Raw genomic sequence first — 20,230 nt, forward strand, 5'->3', positions numbered from 1 at the left:
TTGGCCTAGCCGTATTTGGGTCCAATAGATATTTATAAGATGTCATTGTCAGAGTTACTCAAAATGGAGAAATAAACCATCCACGCGAAGACCGACATCCGCGCGGACGGAGTCGCGGGCGGAAGCTAGTAATTAATAAAATAGCATTTGAAAAATATGTTCTGTCTTTTGTTATTTTGTGGGACATTTTATATATTATGTAGTAATAATTTATTGGACTTTAAACTTTCAACCAAGCATTTAAAAATGAAATGAATAAAGAATTTTCAACATTAACGACTGCATATAATTAATAAAATTCTTTTGAACTTATTATAAGATAAAGGACAAAGAAGTTTGATATTTTGCACGAAAATGATGAATGAACTAAATGGGGGGAAATTAGAATTAGAATTGATTCAACGATTAATTTATATAATTCATAATAAAGTAGGTTCATATTAATCAAACTTGATACATCTCGTTAGGAAGCCATTACTACAGCATTAATTATGGGGGTAGTTTGAAGTTCACGAGGCGCATAAATCAGGTAATTAGAGGGTAGGCGGTGAATATTGAACATCAACATTTTCATTGAAGATTAGACTATAAATTACCAGACTATAACTACGTAATATATTATTGTCTATGATACATAGTGTTCATTTATATGAATTCTATATAACATAATTATTTTAACTAATAAACCTCCTTGATATATAAAACTTAGACTATATATAAATGTGACCAAACGGTAGACACCAGCTTTCAACAAAAAAATATTAAAATCGGTTCATCTGGTTGAAAGTTATGAGGTAACAAACTCCCAAAAGAATGAGGTGGAATAGAGAACATTCTCTGTTTTGAAGTCGGTTGAAATAGTAGCCCCAGTAAAAGTAATTGTGGTACTTACTTATTTAAATATAAATATAGAGTTTTAATTATTCCTTGTAAAATATTTACGAACTTTTACTTCCTCCAATTACATTTCAGTAAAATTCAATTATTAAAAGATAAAGAGCAACGTTTAAAATCGGAATCTGTTTTAAATTTTCTCAGAAAATATCCGTATTTAATTTTAATTTTGGATATATGTAGAGATAATTAATGAAATATCAGTTTATCACGAGCTTAACTTTCAGTGAGGACTTTTAACTCTATTAAATGTAATGAGGAGATTCATTAGTACTTTATTGTTTTACTTGGTTGAACACTTTACTTAGAATTCGTCACGTATAATTATTATAAATAAGAAAATTAGAAATGCCTTGATAAATACTTAACTATATTCTTTGGATTTCAAATAGTAACTAATAGCCCGAGAAAATTAAGCCGAAAATCGACCATTAGCGGAAATTTAGTGTAGTTTTGAAAAACGCTAGTTATTCCTTGACATGTCACGTGTGTTCCTCTACACGTATTAACATGATATCTTCAATAAAATCTGTTGAGTAATATGAAAATAATAAATCTTCGCAAAATGTTGAGTTAAAACTTTAAAACACGTATAATACATACGCATTTGTATTTGTAATATGAAAACTGTCTAAAATTGGGATAGATGAAAGGAAAGCTACTTGTATATGTGAAAAGATAGGTATATAAATGCATGACTGCGTATATAAATTTAATATTGGTGATATTTTATAGGTATTAAAAATTCAAAAGCACTTCAAAATAAAATATGTGATTGAAACAATAGTCGCTGTTTCCGACAAGGTATAATTTAAATCAATTAAAAATAAGAACAAACCACTTCCTTAAAAAGCGGTAACTCCTTCGGAAAGATTCTTGGGAAGGCTCATGGGCGGTGGTTATCGCTCGTTACCGGACGACCCACCAGTTTGCCCACTTTTTTTATAAAAATACACTCCTTAATCATGTTACAAGGTTTTGATAACCCACTTCTTATTTCATGATATACAGAAATCTGTATTATTATAACACGGTAAAAGGTGAATCCACACAGAACGCGCAGCCTCGCGAAGCAATTAATGCGAAGATCTGTGTGGACGTACGGCTCGCGCGAGGAAAGAATGGTTCACGCTACACCGTGCCGGAGGGAAACAAATGAAACAATATGCATCGACATTTCAACGCTGTGCCCCGTCCGTGCACGGTCGAACCACGCTCAGGCATGAATCAATTCATACAAAACGTTTACAATATTGTTGCCTTCACTCATCCTGAAAGCGGCATACGCGGCTCGCGGGTAAAATGCTCGCCCTGTATGGACCCGCCTAATAATGATGAATTACGTGATACGCAAAGGTATACATATCACGTATCATCTTGACACGTCGTAGAAAACTCCTAAGTACACAGGAACACGTAGGTGCAGGAAGACGACCCACAGGGTATTAACATATTATTGTTACTAGGTGTTGCCGGCGCTTCAGTCCGCGTGGGTAAAGGAAATTTCCACGGAAATAAGATTTTAAGTTACTGTAAAAGTAGACTGTGACACTCACTACTCTCTTAACTATCTTCGGGCACAAAATCATAACATCAAAAAGCTCTGTTCGAACTCAAACATGAAAACGATATAATTATGATATTGTAGAGTTTATTAAGCAAGGATAGTAAGGATAACAATAATATTTTCTAGTGTATATTATAACATTAATATTCAAATGAGTATAACAATTTTCAGCTCTATTTTACGGACTCTTATAAATTGTACTTTAAGAAATGTAAGACTATTTTAAACGCGATACAGAATCTATAGTCTTTGATTTCTATACGATAATATTACTTCTAGAATATTAAAGGTACTATAATATCTGTTATTTTAATTCTATTAGTAAACCAGCTGTAAATATCCAGGTGGAAACAATAGGCGACGCTTACATGGTGGTTGGCGGTCTACCAGAGCGCTGCGCCCGCCACGCAGCTGAGGTAGCCTCGCTCGCCCTGCACATGCTGGAAGCTATACCCAGCATCAAGATCAACAGCCTGCCGACTAGCAAGCTGAGGATACGGATTGGTATGTTGTTAGTTATTAGCAGCTATGTAACCTGGTTTTGCTTGTACACTGTCGAAGATTGGACGCAACAACTCGGAAACTTTCGTTGGCTCAAAGATTATGACGTCATTATCCAGTACATAGTTAACGATTTTTAAAGGATATACAGACATACATGAAAGATGAATAAATAAACACTTAATTTGCACCAAAAAATAATACAATAAGACACAAAGTAACACAGGTCGGTACTACTTAATTGGCTCTACAATTTTTATTAAATACATATTACAGAACTAATTTTAATTAAACATTGTTTGATTATAGTATAAAACAAGTGTATGCCAAATCATTATAGGCATAAAACGTACGTAAACGTACGTGCTACGAAAACGTGAGTAAAAATTATTCTGTTCTAATTTACTAGTCACGAAAATAATATTTTCTGTTGTGCATACAACCATCAGACATAGCTCTGGGGATTAACTGATTTAATTATTCTAAATTATACCCTAATACCCGCTCCCCAAGGTCTGTTTTATATTTGCATCAGTTTATTTGTTAGCAATAACCCAAATTTACAAGTCACGACTCACGAGGGATGCAATCAAATACGAGGTATTTCTTAAAGGAAGGGTTTCATTTCCGCATGGTTAATTATTAACTTCGAAAATATTTCGCAACACACAATATAAAATAAAATGCTATTATCTATTGTTTTCGTCTTAGGGCTGATTTTTCAATCCTTGGTTAAAACTTATTCATCGAATAACGTATGAACAGTGCCGTCTTTAAGGCAGGGCCCGCAGGGCCCTGGCCCGAGGCCCCGAGGTAGGCAGGGGCCCCACAATTCTGAAAATTTTCGATATACAACAACAAATTTTATAACATAATAAGACTTAATAAGAAAAATATCAAATCAGACGGGGTTACGATTTAGCCTATTGCGTTATTGTAAACTGAAAAATGATAAAGTTAAAATTTAAGGATTTTCCATCCCTTACATAGGCCCCAGCCAGTACCTTGGCCCATAGCCTCGTTGATCCTAAAGACGGCACTGCGTATGAAACTACCATTTCAAAAATGTATATTCTAATTGTCCGTCGTTCGTGTAATACTTTATTGGACGGATAAATTTTAACCAAGGATTGAAAAATCGGCCCTTAGTAATGTCAAACTAAAGCTATATTTGTATACAATCTGGATAAAATTCTTTTCGAGTTAACTATTTTGTATCTACCAATTCGTAAAAACTACAAAAAGGGGAAAGACTTACTTTTATTAAGTGTTTTGTAAATCAAAATATTAATTAAAAATCAGTAAGTATTATATTATGTAATAATAAGACCCTATTTCCTTCAACATGAAAATCAATCGTTTATAATTAAATGACAAGCACATTTTCTGTTGGGAAAATTTTGAAAGTCATTGTCTTAGGTCATTGTGATAAAATTAACTCATCTCCTGTTTTGAAGATAAAACAATTTTGAATATTCAATTCAGTTTCCACGATAAAGAAAGATCTTATAAGCAATTTATTATGTAAGGTTATTTTATAACTCTATTAAACTTTTAAACCTGTAGAAAAGCTATAATGAATCTCAGTGATTTAAAGCTATGTTTCTATCTCGGTTGGGATCAATAGCGGAATTTTATTGGAATCCTGCATCATATAAATTACAGTAGTTTGCGTGCCTCGGAGCGTAAATCTATCAGTACTTATTCCGATCTCTCATGTCCACTATGTAATACTAGCGGTCCGCCCCGGTTTCGCCCGTGCTACATATTTTGCAATAAAAGTAGCCTATGTTCTTTCTCAGGGTCTAAAGATTGTCTGTGCCAAATTTCATCAAAATCGGTCCAGTAGTTTATGAGCCTATTCATTACAATCAAATAAACAAACAAACAAAGTTTTCCTCTTTATAATATTAGTGTAGGCTAGGTTACCGCCCGGGGCTTCGCCCACTTTGTCTAAAACCTAATAAATTATATACTAAAACCTTCCTCTTGAATCACTCTATCTATTAAAAAAAACCGCATCAAAATCCGTTGCGTAGTTTTTAAGATTTAAGCAGACAAAGGGACATAGGGACAGAGAAAGCGACTTTGTTTTATAAACTATGTAGTGATATATTATTGTAATACCTCCTCCGGTAAGATCTAAACTAGCTTTGATACAATATTATTTAGAACATCATCATAATTTAACTTAACAACGCAGTATTGGCAAACTAGAAAAAATTAAATTAAATCATACTAATAATATTATAAACGCGAAAATTTGCAAATACCTATGGATAGATGTTTGTTACTCTTTCACGTAAAAACTACTGGACGGATTTGGATGAAACTATACAATAAGAATTACTGATTTATTGACAGCTAAAAGATCATAGACAGTATCCAAAAGGGTCATCACCATAGTACAACAACCATACAATTAAAATATTGAAGTATTTGTATTATACTTTAGTATCTAAATACAGTCTAGACATAATGGTGTAACATTCGAACTTCTTAGAAATAAGACAACTTAGTACTTGTGATTGAGGTGACTTTGAAGGACAAATTCCTTTTAGATGTAATCCATTATCCCTAATGAATTGTTAAACAAATCTATACCTACATAATATATAATAGATCTGTAGAATGGTCAATTCTGTACATTGAAAATATGTATTGAAAAAATGAATAGAAGGGGGTGTTACTGGATCGATACCAAATCCAAATATGTGATTGAAAAAATATTTGTCTGTCTGTCTGTATGTTCAGGCATCACCAGTTATAATAATGTACCTACTCTGTGGGCATCACGTAAATGTAACGGTTCGGTTTCGATAAAATAAACCATATTACGATGAAAACTAAAACTACGTACGTGCTCTATACTATATGTACTGTATAAAACTACTACGATACTACTGTATAAAATATAGTTTAGGATATAATACTGAGTAAATAAAAGTTCGCAATAGAGCAAACTCACCATCTCACTCAAACCTGCCTAAATAAGTAAAATATAGTAAGTGCGAGCGCGAGGATATTAGATAATATTATCTAATATCCTCGCGCTCGCACTTACCGCAGACTTTCAAGGCCTCTGGCAATATGTAAAAACCGTGAAAACTGTCCGGCTACTGGGGTAAATTCTTTTGATAGTCCCCCAAGTAACATATCTAAAATTCAGCTTTTATACTATATTGTAAGTGTAAGTACAATTATTTTTTAAGCTATTGCATAGCTTCTATCGCGGGCCTTGAGCGCGGGGACCGAATCCAGAAATTGCGTAACGAAAAACCTCACGCTCCCCACTCCGACGGACACGGAGGTGTGGCTTGAAGGCATGCTGCTATGCAATAGCTTTACCGCGGCAGTCCCCGAGTGCCACACGTCTTTTTGAGTTTGGGGGTGTCCGGCAGGATTAACATACTAAGTGTCCGGAAATGGATGACATTTAAATATTATTCTAAAGAAAATATCAAAAAACCGAGCTTTATGCTTTAATGTATTTGAGGTGCTTTTTTTTACACCTTTGTTACCTGTTACCTGTCAAAGTAACCACTACCCAAACTACATAGTCGCTCATCGTTCTTACCTGTGTTGGTGAAGTGCGCAGACAAACTTTCTGGTTTTATGAAATATTGTGCGCCTGGCTGAAGCGGGCTCTTGGACTATAATATTAGTTACCTATTAGCAATATTATTACGGAAGTAATCACGAAGTAATATATCAAAATGGAATGAATATCATAGTTGAACTGAAGATTGTGCAACTATTTTATATTACCTGTGGACCTATCAAACAAAATTGGATAATCAAAGCTCTACAGTCTACATATTGCATTAAACTTCCACTATCATAGATATAGCAATTCACTAAAATTATCTTGTATCAGGAACAGTAATGACGCAATCAAGAGATCCGATAAATTTCGCTTCATTGAGTTTAATATTATCTAGTCTATTCCTAGCTTGTGTTATCTCTGATTCTCCATAGATCTGCATACATAAATATTAGGTTACTTTCCTCTATACTTAATGATATAAAGCTGAAATTTTCGTTGTTTGTTTGGACGTGCTAATTTCAGGAACTACGGGTCCGATTTGGAATATTATTTCAGTGTAAGATAGTCCATTTCTCGAGGAAGGCTATGATGTATCATCATGCTATGATCAACGGGATCGGAGGAATGCGTTCAAAACCATGGGGAACAGCTAGATTGTTTAAAGATTTAGTTATTTTAATTCGACAAATTATGTTCGATAACTTCCCTAATTTTTAATTAATACGAAAAGAACTGACTTTTTGTCACTCTTTCAATATCTGGATGCTACTGAAATAGGTGTGCGTGAGGTACATAATAGCTTAAAATACGAATCTTGCCCAGCAAGTTATAACTAATAAAAATCTACATTTCTATTAGGTACATTATATTTCAATTTCATAAATTCTAACTAAACAATGACTTATTTTAGTATAGAAAAAATATTTTTAAGGAAACTTAATTTTTAAGAAACACGCAAATATTTTTCCTACATTGCCAACAAGTGATATTTGTTTTATTCAGGGTCGATTTTTCAATGCTTGGATATATTCGTCGAATAATGTATAAAACGACCATTTTAAAAACGTATTCTAATTGCCCGTATTTGACAGTTTACGTGACATTTTAATATTATTGTGTAATATTTTATTGAACGGATAAGTTTTATCCAAGCATTGAAAAATCGGCCCTCAATAAAATATAGTTATTTATGGTTACTCGAGCGTATTATAAAATTTGTATTCATTTACTTTATTGTCCGCAGACATTTACCTTCCATTAGGAATTGATCAAGTTTCAGTCATGAATAAATATACAAGGACAAAAGAAAATCGCCCACTTATTTTTCTTATTTCCAACAAGAAAAAAGATTATATAGGTGAAAAAAAAACGACCGACTATCTGTGGTCTTTCCAATGGATCTTTCCATTCAATACACTAAAGTTCGAAAGGTTAACGAAAATGTTATTCGAAGTCTGTTGATATTTATGTAACTAAAATTTGGTCAAAACATCTGAATATTGTTTATATTTGTGGTATCGAAACATGACCTATAAATTTAATTTCCGCCCTTATATTATGTACAAAATTTCAATAAGTACATTTATTAAAAACTAGCTTTCTACCCGCGGCATCGCCCGCGCAGTTAAAGAAAAACCCGCATAGTTCCCGTTCCCGTGGGATTTCCGGGATAAAACCTATCCTATGTCCTTTCTCGGGTATCAAAATATCTCTATACCAAATTTCATGCAAATTGGTTCAGTAGTTAAGGCATGATTGAGTAACAGACAGACAGACAGAGTTACTTTCGCATTTATAATATTAGTATGGATAATTAACACGTTTTTAGAATAAAATTTGCCGATTAAATAAATGTATATATAAGTACGTGTAAATATATAACTAGTATTTTTAACTATATCATTGATCGCATGGGTTGCTTGGAAGAAATTGCTTGAAGCAATAAAGCCGCCTTTTGTCAAATGTCCTCCTATTAAGTAAAATTTGTATTTAATGTTTGTAAAGTTTAAAAATAAATAAATAAATATATGTAACAGCTGCCTCCAGCTTTTTAAATTTTTCTATCTTTATTTCCTAAAACTCTCATGAATATGTAAACCAAAAGCTTATATTTTCTACATATTAAAAAATCGAAGAAATAAGTTTTCATCATTTCACTTATATATTTCTTATAAAAAACTTGTTAAAGTTGAAACTCCGTTGCGAAGTTGCTGGCAACATGTTGGTAAAATTATGTTGTTGCATTTAAAACGTGGTTGCCTAGCAGAAATCACTACATAGTGATAAGGTCGCCCTTTGTGCTTTTGTTTATTGTAAAGTTGTTATTTTATGTACTTCGTTTATTGCACAATAAAGTGTTAAAAAAATAAACACGCTTCGCTTCTGTTGGTCTTAGCGTGATGATAATATATAGCCTATATCCCTCCTCGATAAATGGGCTATCTAACACCAAAAGAGTTTTTCAAATCGGACCAGTAGTTCCTGAGACTAGCTCGTTCAAACAAACAAACTCTTCAGCTTTATAATATTACCTCGTATAGATTACTGGTACTGTAGGTACAATAAAAATAAATAAGTGTCATAAATAAATGCTTGATCTCAATCTTAACAGGTATACACAGCGGGCAATGCTCTGCCGGTGTTGTGGGCACAAAGATGCCCCGCTACTGCCTCTTCGGGGACACCGTGAACACGGCAGCAAGACTGGAGTCCACGAGCGAGCCGCAGCGGATTCATATCAGCAATGCTACGTATAAACTTCTGAAACAACACGGCGGGTATCGCTTGAAGGAACGCGGGATTGTTAATATTAAGGTATGTAATACGGAAGAAAGAATAGATATTATAAAGTGGACAGATCGAGTTGCTTGGATGAAATCGCTCAAGAGCGATAAAGCCGCTCTATGTCTCTCTATAAGCTATCTCAACTATGTAACAACCTATATTTCTTTATGTAGGTACCTTAAAGAGTATTAATTTCATTTCAAAGATTTATATTTTTGTATGTAGCAATTAGCAAACGAACTAACATTTTGACTATGCAATTTTAGTGTCGCGGTTGTGGTTAATAGTTAAAAAAATGTGAACCAACACATCTAATAATTAAACGATTTTGACTCGTAGTCTTAAAAATAAACTGAATTGCACAATAGAGTGTGTGAGTGATGTTTATAAAAAAGCCAGAGTTTTAAGTATAAGAAAGCTTTTCATATTTGAAACCTTGAGACGCTATCATAAAAAGGATGTGCCTTACCTACCTGAAAGTACCAAGCGTGTGGATCGTTGCCCGTTTCCAAAAACGAAATCACGATTCGCACAAAAGCACTACAATGTAGTTGCGCCGCGCCTGTACAATATTATAAATAAAGAACTAAAATTAAAAAAAGTAAACAATAATGGAATAAAAAACTTAATACTTACTTGGCTTGAGAAGTTTGACTACGACGATACTGAAATCATTTTAAGGGATCTTTTATAATTCTTAACAACATAATATGGATAAAAAATATATATATAGATATAATAAATCACATCAACAAAAATGTTTATAAATTGCAACATAATATATGCACAACTACACCCACACATACACACATGCACACACACTCACACACAAACACCCACACACACACACACACACACCCAGACACACACACAAACACACACACACAATCACTCACATTCATCTAGATACACAAATGCGCTTACGTAATAATTTAACTTACCTCTTCATTAATTTTGTTATTTTAGAGCTTTTAGTTTAGTTTAGTTTATAGACATAATATTATGATCAATATTGGGAGAAGCCTCTGGCTCCTGAGACACAGTTTAAAACTAGTTCGGGAGCCAAAGGATTCATTATTTAGACCTGTGTAATTATGTCAATAAAGAATTTTTATTTATTTAAAAAAAAATAGCAACGCTTATTAAGTACTCGTGGCGTCATCATATCTGAGAATGATATTATAATCATAATAGTGCAGCAGACGAGGTACATCCCACGACACTTATCGATTTTTATAATATTTTTAATATTTTTTTTTGTATATTATAATCACCCACGTTAATGTGTGGGAAGGACATTGAGATAATATTACTACGTATGGAGGAGACACCACGAACAAAATCTGTGCGCCATTTTTTTGCTCTAACTAAGTTTTAAAAATTATTATCTAGTTAGGTACTTACCGATGAAAGTTATTCCTTTGCACTTTTCCGTATTATTTGTGCAATATCGTAACAAGAAGGCATATATTTGATGCGTTTCACTTTAAAACAAATAAAAAATGAGCGTGCAGTTACGCCATATGGCGTATGTTGAGCGGAACATAAGTGATGTAGGCGGTGTCGTCTCCATAAATGTATATCTCAATGGGGAAGGATAAGTATTTCTTGTTGAAATTGATATAACATCTGATTGGATGTCTGTGCTTTTTAAGCTCATATTTTATTAGCTCATGATACACAATTCTCTTTTACCGGATTACTATACTATATACTGTTCAATTATGTTTATTCAAATAAATATTCTAATATACGTACACATTTATATTTTACTAGCAGTCCGCCCCGGCTTCGCCCGTGGTACATGTTTACGTTTTCTCTCCATAAGAACCATCCTCGTACTTCAAGGAATTAAAAAAAAAATAATTATCAAAATCGGTCCACCCGTTCACGTGTTATGCCGTAGGGATTCATTTTTATATATAGAGATAATTATATAGCATCAATAATATTCAACATTCGCAGCCTCATTTATTTATATGTGCCATATATATTTTTGTCCGAAATGATTTAATCTCATAAATCACAATTTAGATCTGATTTTCGAATGCCTATAGGCAAACGTGCTTTCCTCAATTACAAGTGACAAGGTCACACCAAAGCAACGTTTCTAAAAGGAAATAGATTCCTTTGTAAATCCAAAGAGAAATTCACAAAGTTAATTGCGCTCGACACTTGGCACCAGCTAGAGAAAAATCATGGATCCATACAAGTGTCGAATTTTTTCTTTTGACAGCTGTCAAATGGGAACAAAGAATAAGGATTTAGGTTACCTTTTGTCCTGTTTCCTGTTACATTTGCTAGTACTTTTAATTAATTTTTGACTGGAATTGAGAAATCCGATTCGAATAGAAGTCTGATAGGTACATTTGTTTCATTTTATTACAAAGAAAATTAGTTTTATTCTTGGAAATTGTTTTTTTTATTTTTAAGCATAAAATTCGTCGGAATTTATTGATTATGTCATATATCTCTGTAGTTCAAACAACGTTCAATGAACGTGAAATGAAAAAAAAAATTAATTACTTTTACAAAGTTATTTATTACAAATATTTATGTTAATATGTATTATATAATGACACAGGTGTAAAATATATCGTCGGTATTCAAAAATAAAAAATGTGAAACTATGAAATTTGACAAAAAAAGTAACATTGAAAATTCTTTCGCAGGGTAAAGGAGATATAAAAACATGGTGGTTAGAAGGAGAGGAACACGAGAGGAGGACAAATCCTCTTTTTAAGTACCGTAAGTATATTTCCTATAAAATATTTGTAACAAACTAATTTCTCCGCGCGGCTTTCCATCGAACTTTTAACCTCTACCACCTACGAATCGGCGTAGCGGGTAAAAATCCGCTCTTATTATAGAAGGTTTTATATTTATTTAAGTGATTAATATTATTCTTTTGAAGTTAGTATTTTGTCTAAAATAGCAATAAAGATTGGATTAAATTTCGTATTATTAGAGTATCATTAATTTGAATAAGGAAAACACATAAGTACTACAATATTTCAAGTTTGTTTTGAAGTAACCATGATAGTTGAAGCATCTTCTGCTTCAACAATAAAGTAGAAAGCTTGTAGAAAGAGAATTTTGTATTAGTTTAACCTTATTTGGTTAAAAATATCAGAGCCAATTAGTCCAAAACATATAAATACTAGCAGCGCCTATGACTTGGTTCAAAGGAGACCATAAGACGCGGTTTTTCCTCTAATATCCTGATTATATAAGAATTTCACGATAAAAAGTTCATGCTGTAAGCTGTGGTCACATATAACCGGTTGTGCATACGCCAACTTATATATAAAAAACTGTATTTAGCCTAAGTACACATGTAACAACCTTTTGTGATCCTTAAATAAAGAAAATAAAATAAAATTCATGTTGCCAATTGCCATATCCTCTACGAGTGAAAGTCAAGTGAAAATTACGTCAACCGTTTCAGGGATATGCCTGGTTTAGAATGACATACGAATGAAATAAAAATAACAACCCACCATTATTACTTAGAAATCACAGTACCTAGTTTAATAGGTATTTATTTCAGGAAATGGCGTCGCACTAAATATCAACAAAATATGTTGACACATGAATTTTATTCTGTACAAGTGGTCCGCCCCGGCTTCGCCCGTGGTACATATTTCGCAATAAAAGGTAGCCTATGTCCTTTCTCGGGTATCAAAATATCTCCATTCCAAATTTCATGCAAATTGGTTCAGTAGTTTAGACGTGATTGAGTAACAGACAGACAGACAGAGTTACTTTCGCATTTATAATATTAGTATGGATTTAAAATAAACAACATACGGGTCTTAATATTATGTGAAAAAGGCTACTTAACGAGTTTAATCAAAAAATCCTAGTACCTAATCTTTTACTAGGAATTTTTGTTGATACCGTAACATAGAACTTTTTTAATTTGCTCGGCTCTTTTATATCAACTATCAAAACTATTCGACCGAATTCGATTTCAATCGTATCGAATATTTTCTTTAGTTTGTGTAGGTATTGGAAAATTTAATAATTGGAGATTTTACGGTCACCTTTAGTATTCATTGCACCTACGTCCATTCAAATATCTATACTAATATTAAAAAGCTGAAGGGTTTATTTGTTTGGTTTTTAGAACACACTAATCTATCGCTAATCTATCAGGAACTTACGGGTCTTATTTGAAAAATTATTTCTGCATTAGATAGATAGTTATATACATCATCAGGCTAAGACCAATAATTAATAGTAGCGAAGCAATGCGGGTAAAACCGCAGGGCACAGCTGCTAGTAATAGATAAAAACAATAACACGGGAAAATCACAATCTATTTGTATTATGTAATGATCAAGTAGTTAGCCACCAAAACGTCTTATGATTTTATTTATAGGCAAGTATCAACTTACCTACCATATCTGATAACGTTGATTCTCTGCTAAAAACGGTTTTTTTTATAAATATACCAGACTAGAGGTCCGCCCCGGCTTCGCCCGTGGTACATATTTCGCAATAAAAGGTTGCTATGTCCTTTCTCGGGTATCAAAATATCTCCATACCAAATTTCATGCAAATTGGTTCAGTAGTTTAGGCTTGATTGAGTAACAGACAGACAGACATAGTTGCTTTCGCATTTATAATATTAGTATGGATTACAGATACCAGAATAGAGAAATTGAAGATTAAAACATAACTAACCAAGCAGGTTTTATATAAACACCATAAAAAACCTAATACACAGAGCAGCGAGCTCGTAATCCTTAAGATTACACATAACACACTCATAACAAACTTTTGATAAATGTCCTGTTTTTATCACTCAATTCAAGCTGTATCTTATTAATCTTAGCAATTTAAACTTTAAAACTTTCGTTTGTAATCTCTGAAGTTTTGGCAAGTGTTCCACTTTACGTTCCAAATTAGGCTTGAATATAATATTTTATATTGGTTTAAAAAGCTAAACGACTTTTTAATATTCCTGTGTAAAAATACTATTTCCTCTAACGGCTTCGAACTCGGGTTCGAATACCGCGCAGTGTTCGATTTTTTTCTATTCTTTGAAAATTTCTCGTATGAGTTCATGTCTTTTCGTCTTAACTATATTATGATAGTTTTATTTTCAATTATAAGACCCATAAATATTGAGTGAACCAGAATTTAAACAATTTTGAAGTTGTAGGTATATTTTGTAATTATGTAGAGGTAGAAACTATGTTATTTTTATTTATTTAGCAAACGAATGTTCTTTAATAAATACGATACTGGGTCGTTTATTAATCAATCAGCAATCAAGGAATAGAAAATAGATATCCAGTATTAGATTTAGTAGGAAGACTAATATTATTATCTGTTCCAATATTTAATTGAAGAGTAAATTCATGACGACTGAATTTCTACACCTACTCGTTTATTACTGAGAATGATTTAGTTCTTAATATCACATTATTTTATAATAATTATTAATACCTACATATTTGGATTCAATAAGGTATTCATTAGATATTATTTTTAAAATTGACTGTTCAATTTAAATAATGACTGTTGTTGTTGTTGAGACGTTTTATTCGATCGCGTTGTAACTTGTAACTAATCACAGAGCAAGTAACTAATGGTCTAATCAAATTTAACAAGCTTAATTTCTCCTGCCTCTAATTTCATTAACTTCATGTATGGCAACAATATAGATATAATAGACTTAAGACTATATAGTAGGTACCTACCTACCATCAATCTAGTCTGATAAAATCCTAGACCTATTCGATAATCCATCCATTTATCTTGCTATAGGTATTCTGTATAATTCTGCAAAATGCATTTGCTTCATCACATTTTATTATTTACTGTATAACTAATCCTTTTCCTTGACATTCCAGAGCCGGGCGTTCCACAGAGCCCCAAGAGCGACATCTACGAGGACTCGCTGTGGAACACCCGGCGCTCGATCGTCAACATCCGCGACCGCGCCCGGCTCTCCTGCGGCGGCTCTCTCGGGCCTGGCTCCGCGCTGTCCTCCCCCGGGCCCCCCGCTTGCTCCTGCTTCGTGCCCCAACGGGACCACCACTCGGCCCCCGCGGTCTCCTTCTGCGAGGACTGACGCTAACCTAGCCGCAAGTAAGCTGAGCTTCGGCTCCTCGGACCGCGGCGTGATGGTGCACTGCGGACGCATCTGCGGCCCCATATGCGCAACGTCGAACAGCTCGCTCGACTTATATAGCTTTAACGACGGCGACAGGGTCGGGGGTGATGACGCCGATGAGAGGATTAGACTGCTCAACGCTATGAAGCGTTTGTACTGCTTGGAGTATGATTATAATAATGTGTAGGTGGCTTTTTCCTTTGCGATGTAATAGTTCTAGGTAGCCATGATATCTTAAAGTAGGTACTATTATTTCCAGTATCGTAAAGTTATGGCACTAGACGTCATTTTTCCACTCTGGAAATAATACTGCTTTAACACGTTTTGGTATGGGGGGTTGGAGGTTATTATTGTTTACTAGCGGTCCGCCCCGGCTTCGCCCGTGGTACATATTAACGTTTTCTCTACATAAGAACCATCCTCGTACTTCAAGGAATATAATAAAAAAAGAATTATCGAAATCGGTTCAGCCGTTCTCGAGTTATGGAATTACAACGAAAAGTGGCATTGATTTTTATATATTAGACTAGCGGTCCGCCCCGGCTTCGCCCGTGGTACATATTAACGTTTTCTCTACATAAGAACCATCCTCGTACTTCAAGGAATATAATAAAAAAAGAATTATCGAAATCGGTTCAGCCGTTCTCGAGTTATGGAATTACAACGAAAAGTGGCATTGATTTTTATATATTAGAGAAGAGAAGAATAAGCATATTTGTTAAGACGGTGTTGTTCTTAAGAGTGTGATGATGAAATACATACGATTAAGATTATTATATTTTGCATTTATTACTTATAATAGGTAGGTACTAGGTATGCTTATGAAACGTCTTTGAGCTTTGATTAAAACACAAACACGGAACTCAGATTATATTTACGACAGCAGGATAAATTTTATGTAAGATCATTATTAATGGTGTTTCAAGATTCAAAATGAATCTCCAATAATAGGTACCTACTTACTTACCTTAGATATCAAAATAATATAATGTTTACATAATAAAACCCCAGGATATGATAAACTCCGACTGACACGACATCTTAATATACCTAAGCTTGTGGATCTCATTTTCGCTTTAGCAATTTAAAAAATATATTAAATACCTATTAAGTACTGATTCTATCTTGATATAATATTATTATATACAAGATAAAAGCCGGCTTCTTCAATTCCTCACTAAAAATAGAATAATTGCGGAATATTTTTCAATTACATTTGAAGGATGAATATTGAATACTGAATGTCCTTCTGCCATAAATTTAATTATGGGAGTAAATTATATCTTCAGTAAATTAAATGTACAATTTGTATTTACCAGGGTACTTTATTAACCATGCCATTTATTTCTTGTTTATTTATGACATATTGAAAAAAATAAATAAAATAAATACATATCCATTCAATTTAGGTGTAATGATTATAATCATTAAAAAAAAATTCAAAGCTTACATACTGAGACTGACTGTAACTTCTGCACAAAAAAATAGCCGCAAACAATTTAAATTCACACCATTCTTTAACAAAAACAAAATTTCGGCCAGTGTGATTTTAACAAAGGATATACAATAACATTTCAGTTTACACTAAAAGCTTGGTTTTGGCGGGAACAAAACACTTTTTTTTTTCTATTGCCTATTTCTTTTTTACAAAATTGCCAGCCAGCAAAAATAGGTAAATTATAATAAATTGTAAGCTGATAATTAATTATTAAATGTTGTGTGGAAGAGCGAACGAGAAAAACGAATATAACGCGGGATCAAATATTTAGAGAGACGAATGGATTAAACTTATAAGATTGATAGAAAATAATATGTATTAATTGTATTAAATATAAGTAGATAGTATGCTGTAAGGTATTGCTTAGGTCATATTAATTCGTATATGAAATAACTACGTACAATTTTTATCACATAAATACGTACCTATTTAAGATGTTTAAGGATTAATTATTGTAATTTAAATGTAATATTCTGTGTTTAGAAAATATATTAATATTAATGTCCAAATTAATAAACTTAATTCTCTGTTACACTGTACACAATTCTTACGTAATAAAGTGAAATTTTGGCGCGAAAATAACACTTAGAAAAAATAATACAATAACAACATAATATTTTCATGCATATCGTTTATTTCACAGACATATCGAAGGCTTTGGCCACATTGGCCTTATAACGTTAAAATGTATTCAAATCATGTGTGTCCATGACCGATTATTTATTTTTTCTTACCTCATTCGGAATTCTAGCGTTGTCTGTGGTCACGAGATAAGGTTCTTTACAGAAGGTTACAACATAATCCTGTAGTTTTCTGTGCTCTATTTTTATTACATAGTCAGCACATTATAATTTATATATTTATTGAATAACTGATTTAATTCATAACTTTTACGGAATTGTACAGATACATATTTCCATTTAAAATCAATTCTATAAATTTATGATAATATAAAATTGAGCTTTACCTACTCAAGAATCCCTTCTGTAGTCCACAGCAACTATACCCTCATAATCAGAAATTCGTCTTTTAATTTTTCATTTCAATGGTTTTCTACCGAGCCGTGTAGCGTGAAGTCACGTGTCCCATAAGGATACATCTTTTTCACTGATCGATTTTTTTACGGTAGAATTTTTTTCCATCTGTCATGACAAACTATTTTTTTTCAAAGATTTTATTATACTAATTATGAAAAAGTGATGTTGACTGATATCTCGTATTTATAAGATTTTTATGATTTTGTATGATGTGTTTGAATATACCTAAAATACTGTAAGAATGCTCATATTTCAGATTTCATAATAGCAAAAAATTCAATTAATTCAAAAATTTTGCTCAAGCCAAAATAATGTACCTATTGAATTAAGATTATTTCCCCATAGGCCGAGTAGGCGAGGGCCTAGAGCTATTAGCACAGGCAAAAAAAAGTGCTTAAACATACATTTGAGAGTTACAACATAGTGAAAAGTAGGTTTATTCCATGCAAGATATTATACACAGCTTTAGATAATAAACTTACATAGTTACTTAGCTAGTTCTAAAACAATTTTCTTAACCCTTTAACGTCAAAATATATTTTTCGTTTGAGATTTTAATTGGTGCCTTGTTAAAACATTTACATTGCCTTCCTTTGTTGTTCGTTAATTATTTTTGTAAAAGGAGTAAACAAAAAACAATCTGTATACGAAACTATAATATTTTCTCTGTTTCAAGGCCGTTGCCGTTTTAATAATTCCATTGATAATCTTTGATCCTAAAAGAAAAGGGATTAGATATGATTTGATATACTTAAGTTAAGGAAATATGAGTAAATGCACTTGTTCACAAAATACTTATCTGATATTTAGTTTTATGGCATTTGAATGATTTAGAAATGAGAAATTATAAAAGAAAAAATTCGATCACGAGGCGGGTGTCGAACCCGCGTCTTTTGCCTAGTGCCATTTTTTAAAATAGTAACCTATACTTTTTAACCTGTCTGCTTATACCTATATGATTAAACGCTAAACACATATCTATACTAATGTTATAAAGCTGAAAAGTTTGTTTGTTTGTTTGTTTGAACGCGCTAATCTCAGGAACTACTGGTCCGATTTGAAAAATTCTTTCGGTGTTAGATACCTAGCCCATTTAGCGAGGAAGGCTATATTATATTATCATCTCGCTAAGATCATCAGGAGCTGAGCACTGCGGGTAAAACCGCGTAGCACAGCTAGTTTTATTAATAAGTACACACTACACAGATATTATATAAATATTAAATTTTCGAGAGATTGCACTGAAATATGATTTCCTTTTTAATATGAGATGAGCATAATAATTTATGCAAACACGCATTATCGTTTTATACTCTCTATAAAATTACCCATGAATTTTATATCTTACGATAACATTAATTTTAAATGTAGGGTTAAATTAAAAAAATACAGGAAAAACAACGAAATGCCTATGGTTCATGCCAAGTGCCCATATCCGTTTTGGGGGTAGTCACGAATTATTTTGACAAAAAAATATATAGGTATATATACCGGCCGAATTGATAACCTCCTCCTTTTTTTTGAAGTCGGTTACAAAATAATACATCACAGAGCAATATAGGTAGTATAATTGCACTCTTGCATATTTTGATGTGCCAATTAAAAAATAAAATCATCCCATTTAAGAAACAACATTATTTTATAGGGAAATAAATGACCCACTAAAATCTGTGTATTTCAGTTGTTTCGATAAAAATATCCTTTACCTATATCGGTGATGAATTTTGTATGAAATAAATAAAACCGGCCAAGTGCGAGTCGGGCTCGCGCACAAAGGGTTCCGTAGCAGCAAATATAATAAATTACAGTTAAATCAACCTATCTCAAAAACTATAAGAGATACTTTGATCAAACCAAAAATCGTTGAAAGAGTTAATTAGCATGCATCACCTCTATTTTTTTTAGAATTTTATACCCCGTAGTTATAAAAATAGAGGGGGGGGGACATACTTTTTACGACTTTGAGAGCTGATATCTCAAAAACCGTTCACTTTAATAAAAATGTTTTTTAGAAAACTTTATATCATTTTAAAAGACCTTTCCATTGATACCCCACACGGGTATGTACATCGAAAAAAAAAATTTCATCCCTCAGTTACATGTATGGGGGGCCCCACCCCCAATTCTTTTTTTTACTATTTAGTGTCATATTTTTGTAGCGGTTCATACAACACATATTCCCATCAAATTTCATCACTGTAGTACTTATAGTTTCCGAGTAAATCGGCTGTGACAGACGGACAGACGGACAGACGGACAGACGGACATGACGAAA

At 32.9% G+C, this 20,230-nt stretch overlaps 1 protein-coding gene across 1 annotated transcript in view; it reads left to right on the forward strand.

The window, feature by feature from the left end:
• Positions 1-15,378, forward strand: part of LOC123695408 (guanylate cyclase 32E) — a 91,252-nt gene extending 75,874 nt beyond the window's left edge. Inside the window, 4 exon segments of the mRNA XM_045641247.1 lie at positions 2,806-2,965; positions 9,121-9,323; positions 11,966-12,041; positions 15,158-15,378. Coding sequence (XP_045497203.1) covers positions 2,806-2,965; positions 9,121-9,323; positions 11,966-12,041; positions 15,158-15,378 — 660 coding nt within the window.
• The last annotated feature ends 4,852 nt before the right edge of the window (positions 15,379-20,230 follow it).

This window comes from Colias croceus, chromosome 11, assembly GCF_905220415.1.
Source record: "Colias croceus chromosome 11, ilColCroc2.1".
Classification (NCBI taxonomy): domain Eukaryota; kingdom Metazoa; phylum Arthropoda; class Insecta; order Lepidoptera; family Pieridae; genus Colias; species Colias croceus.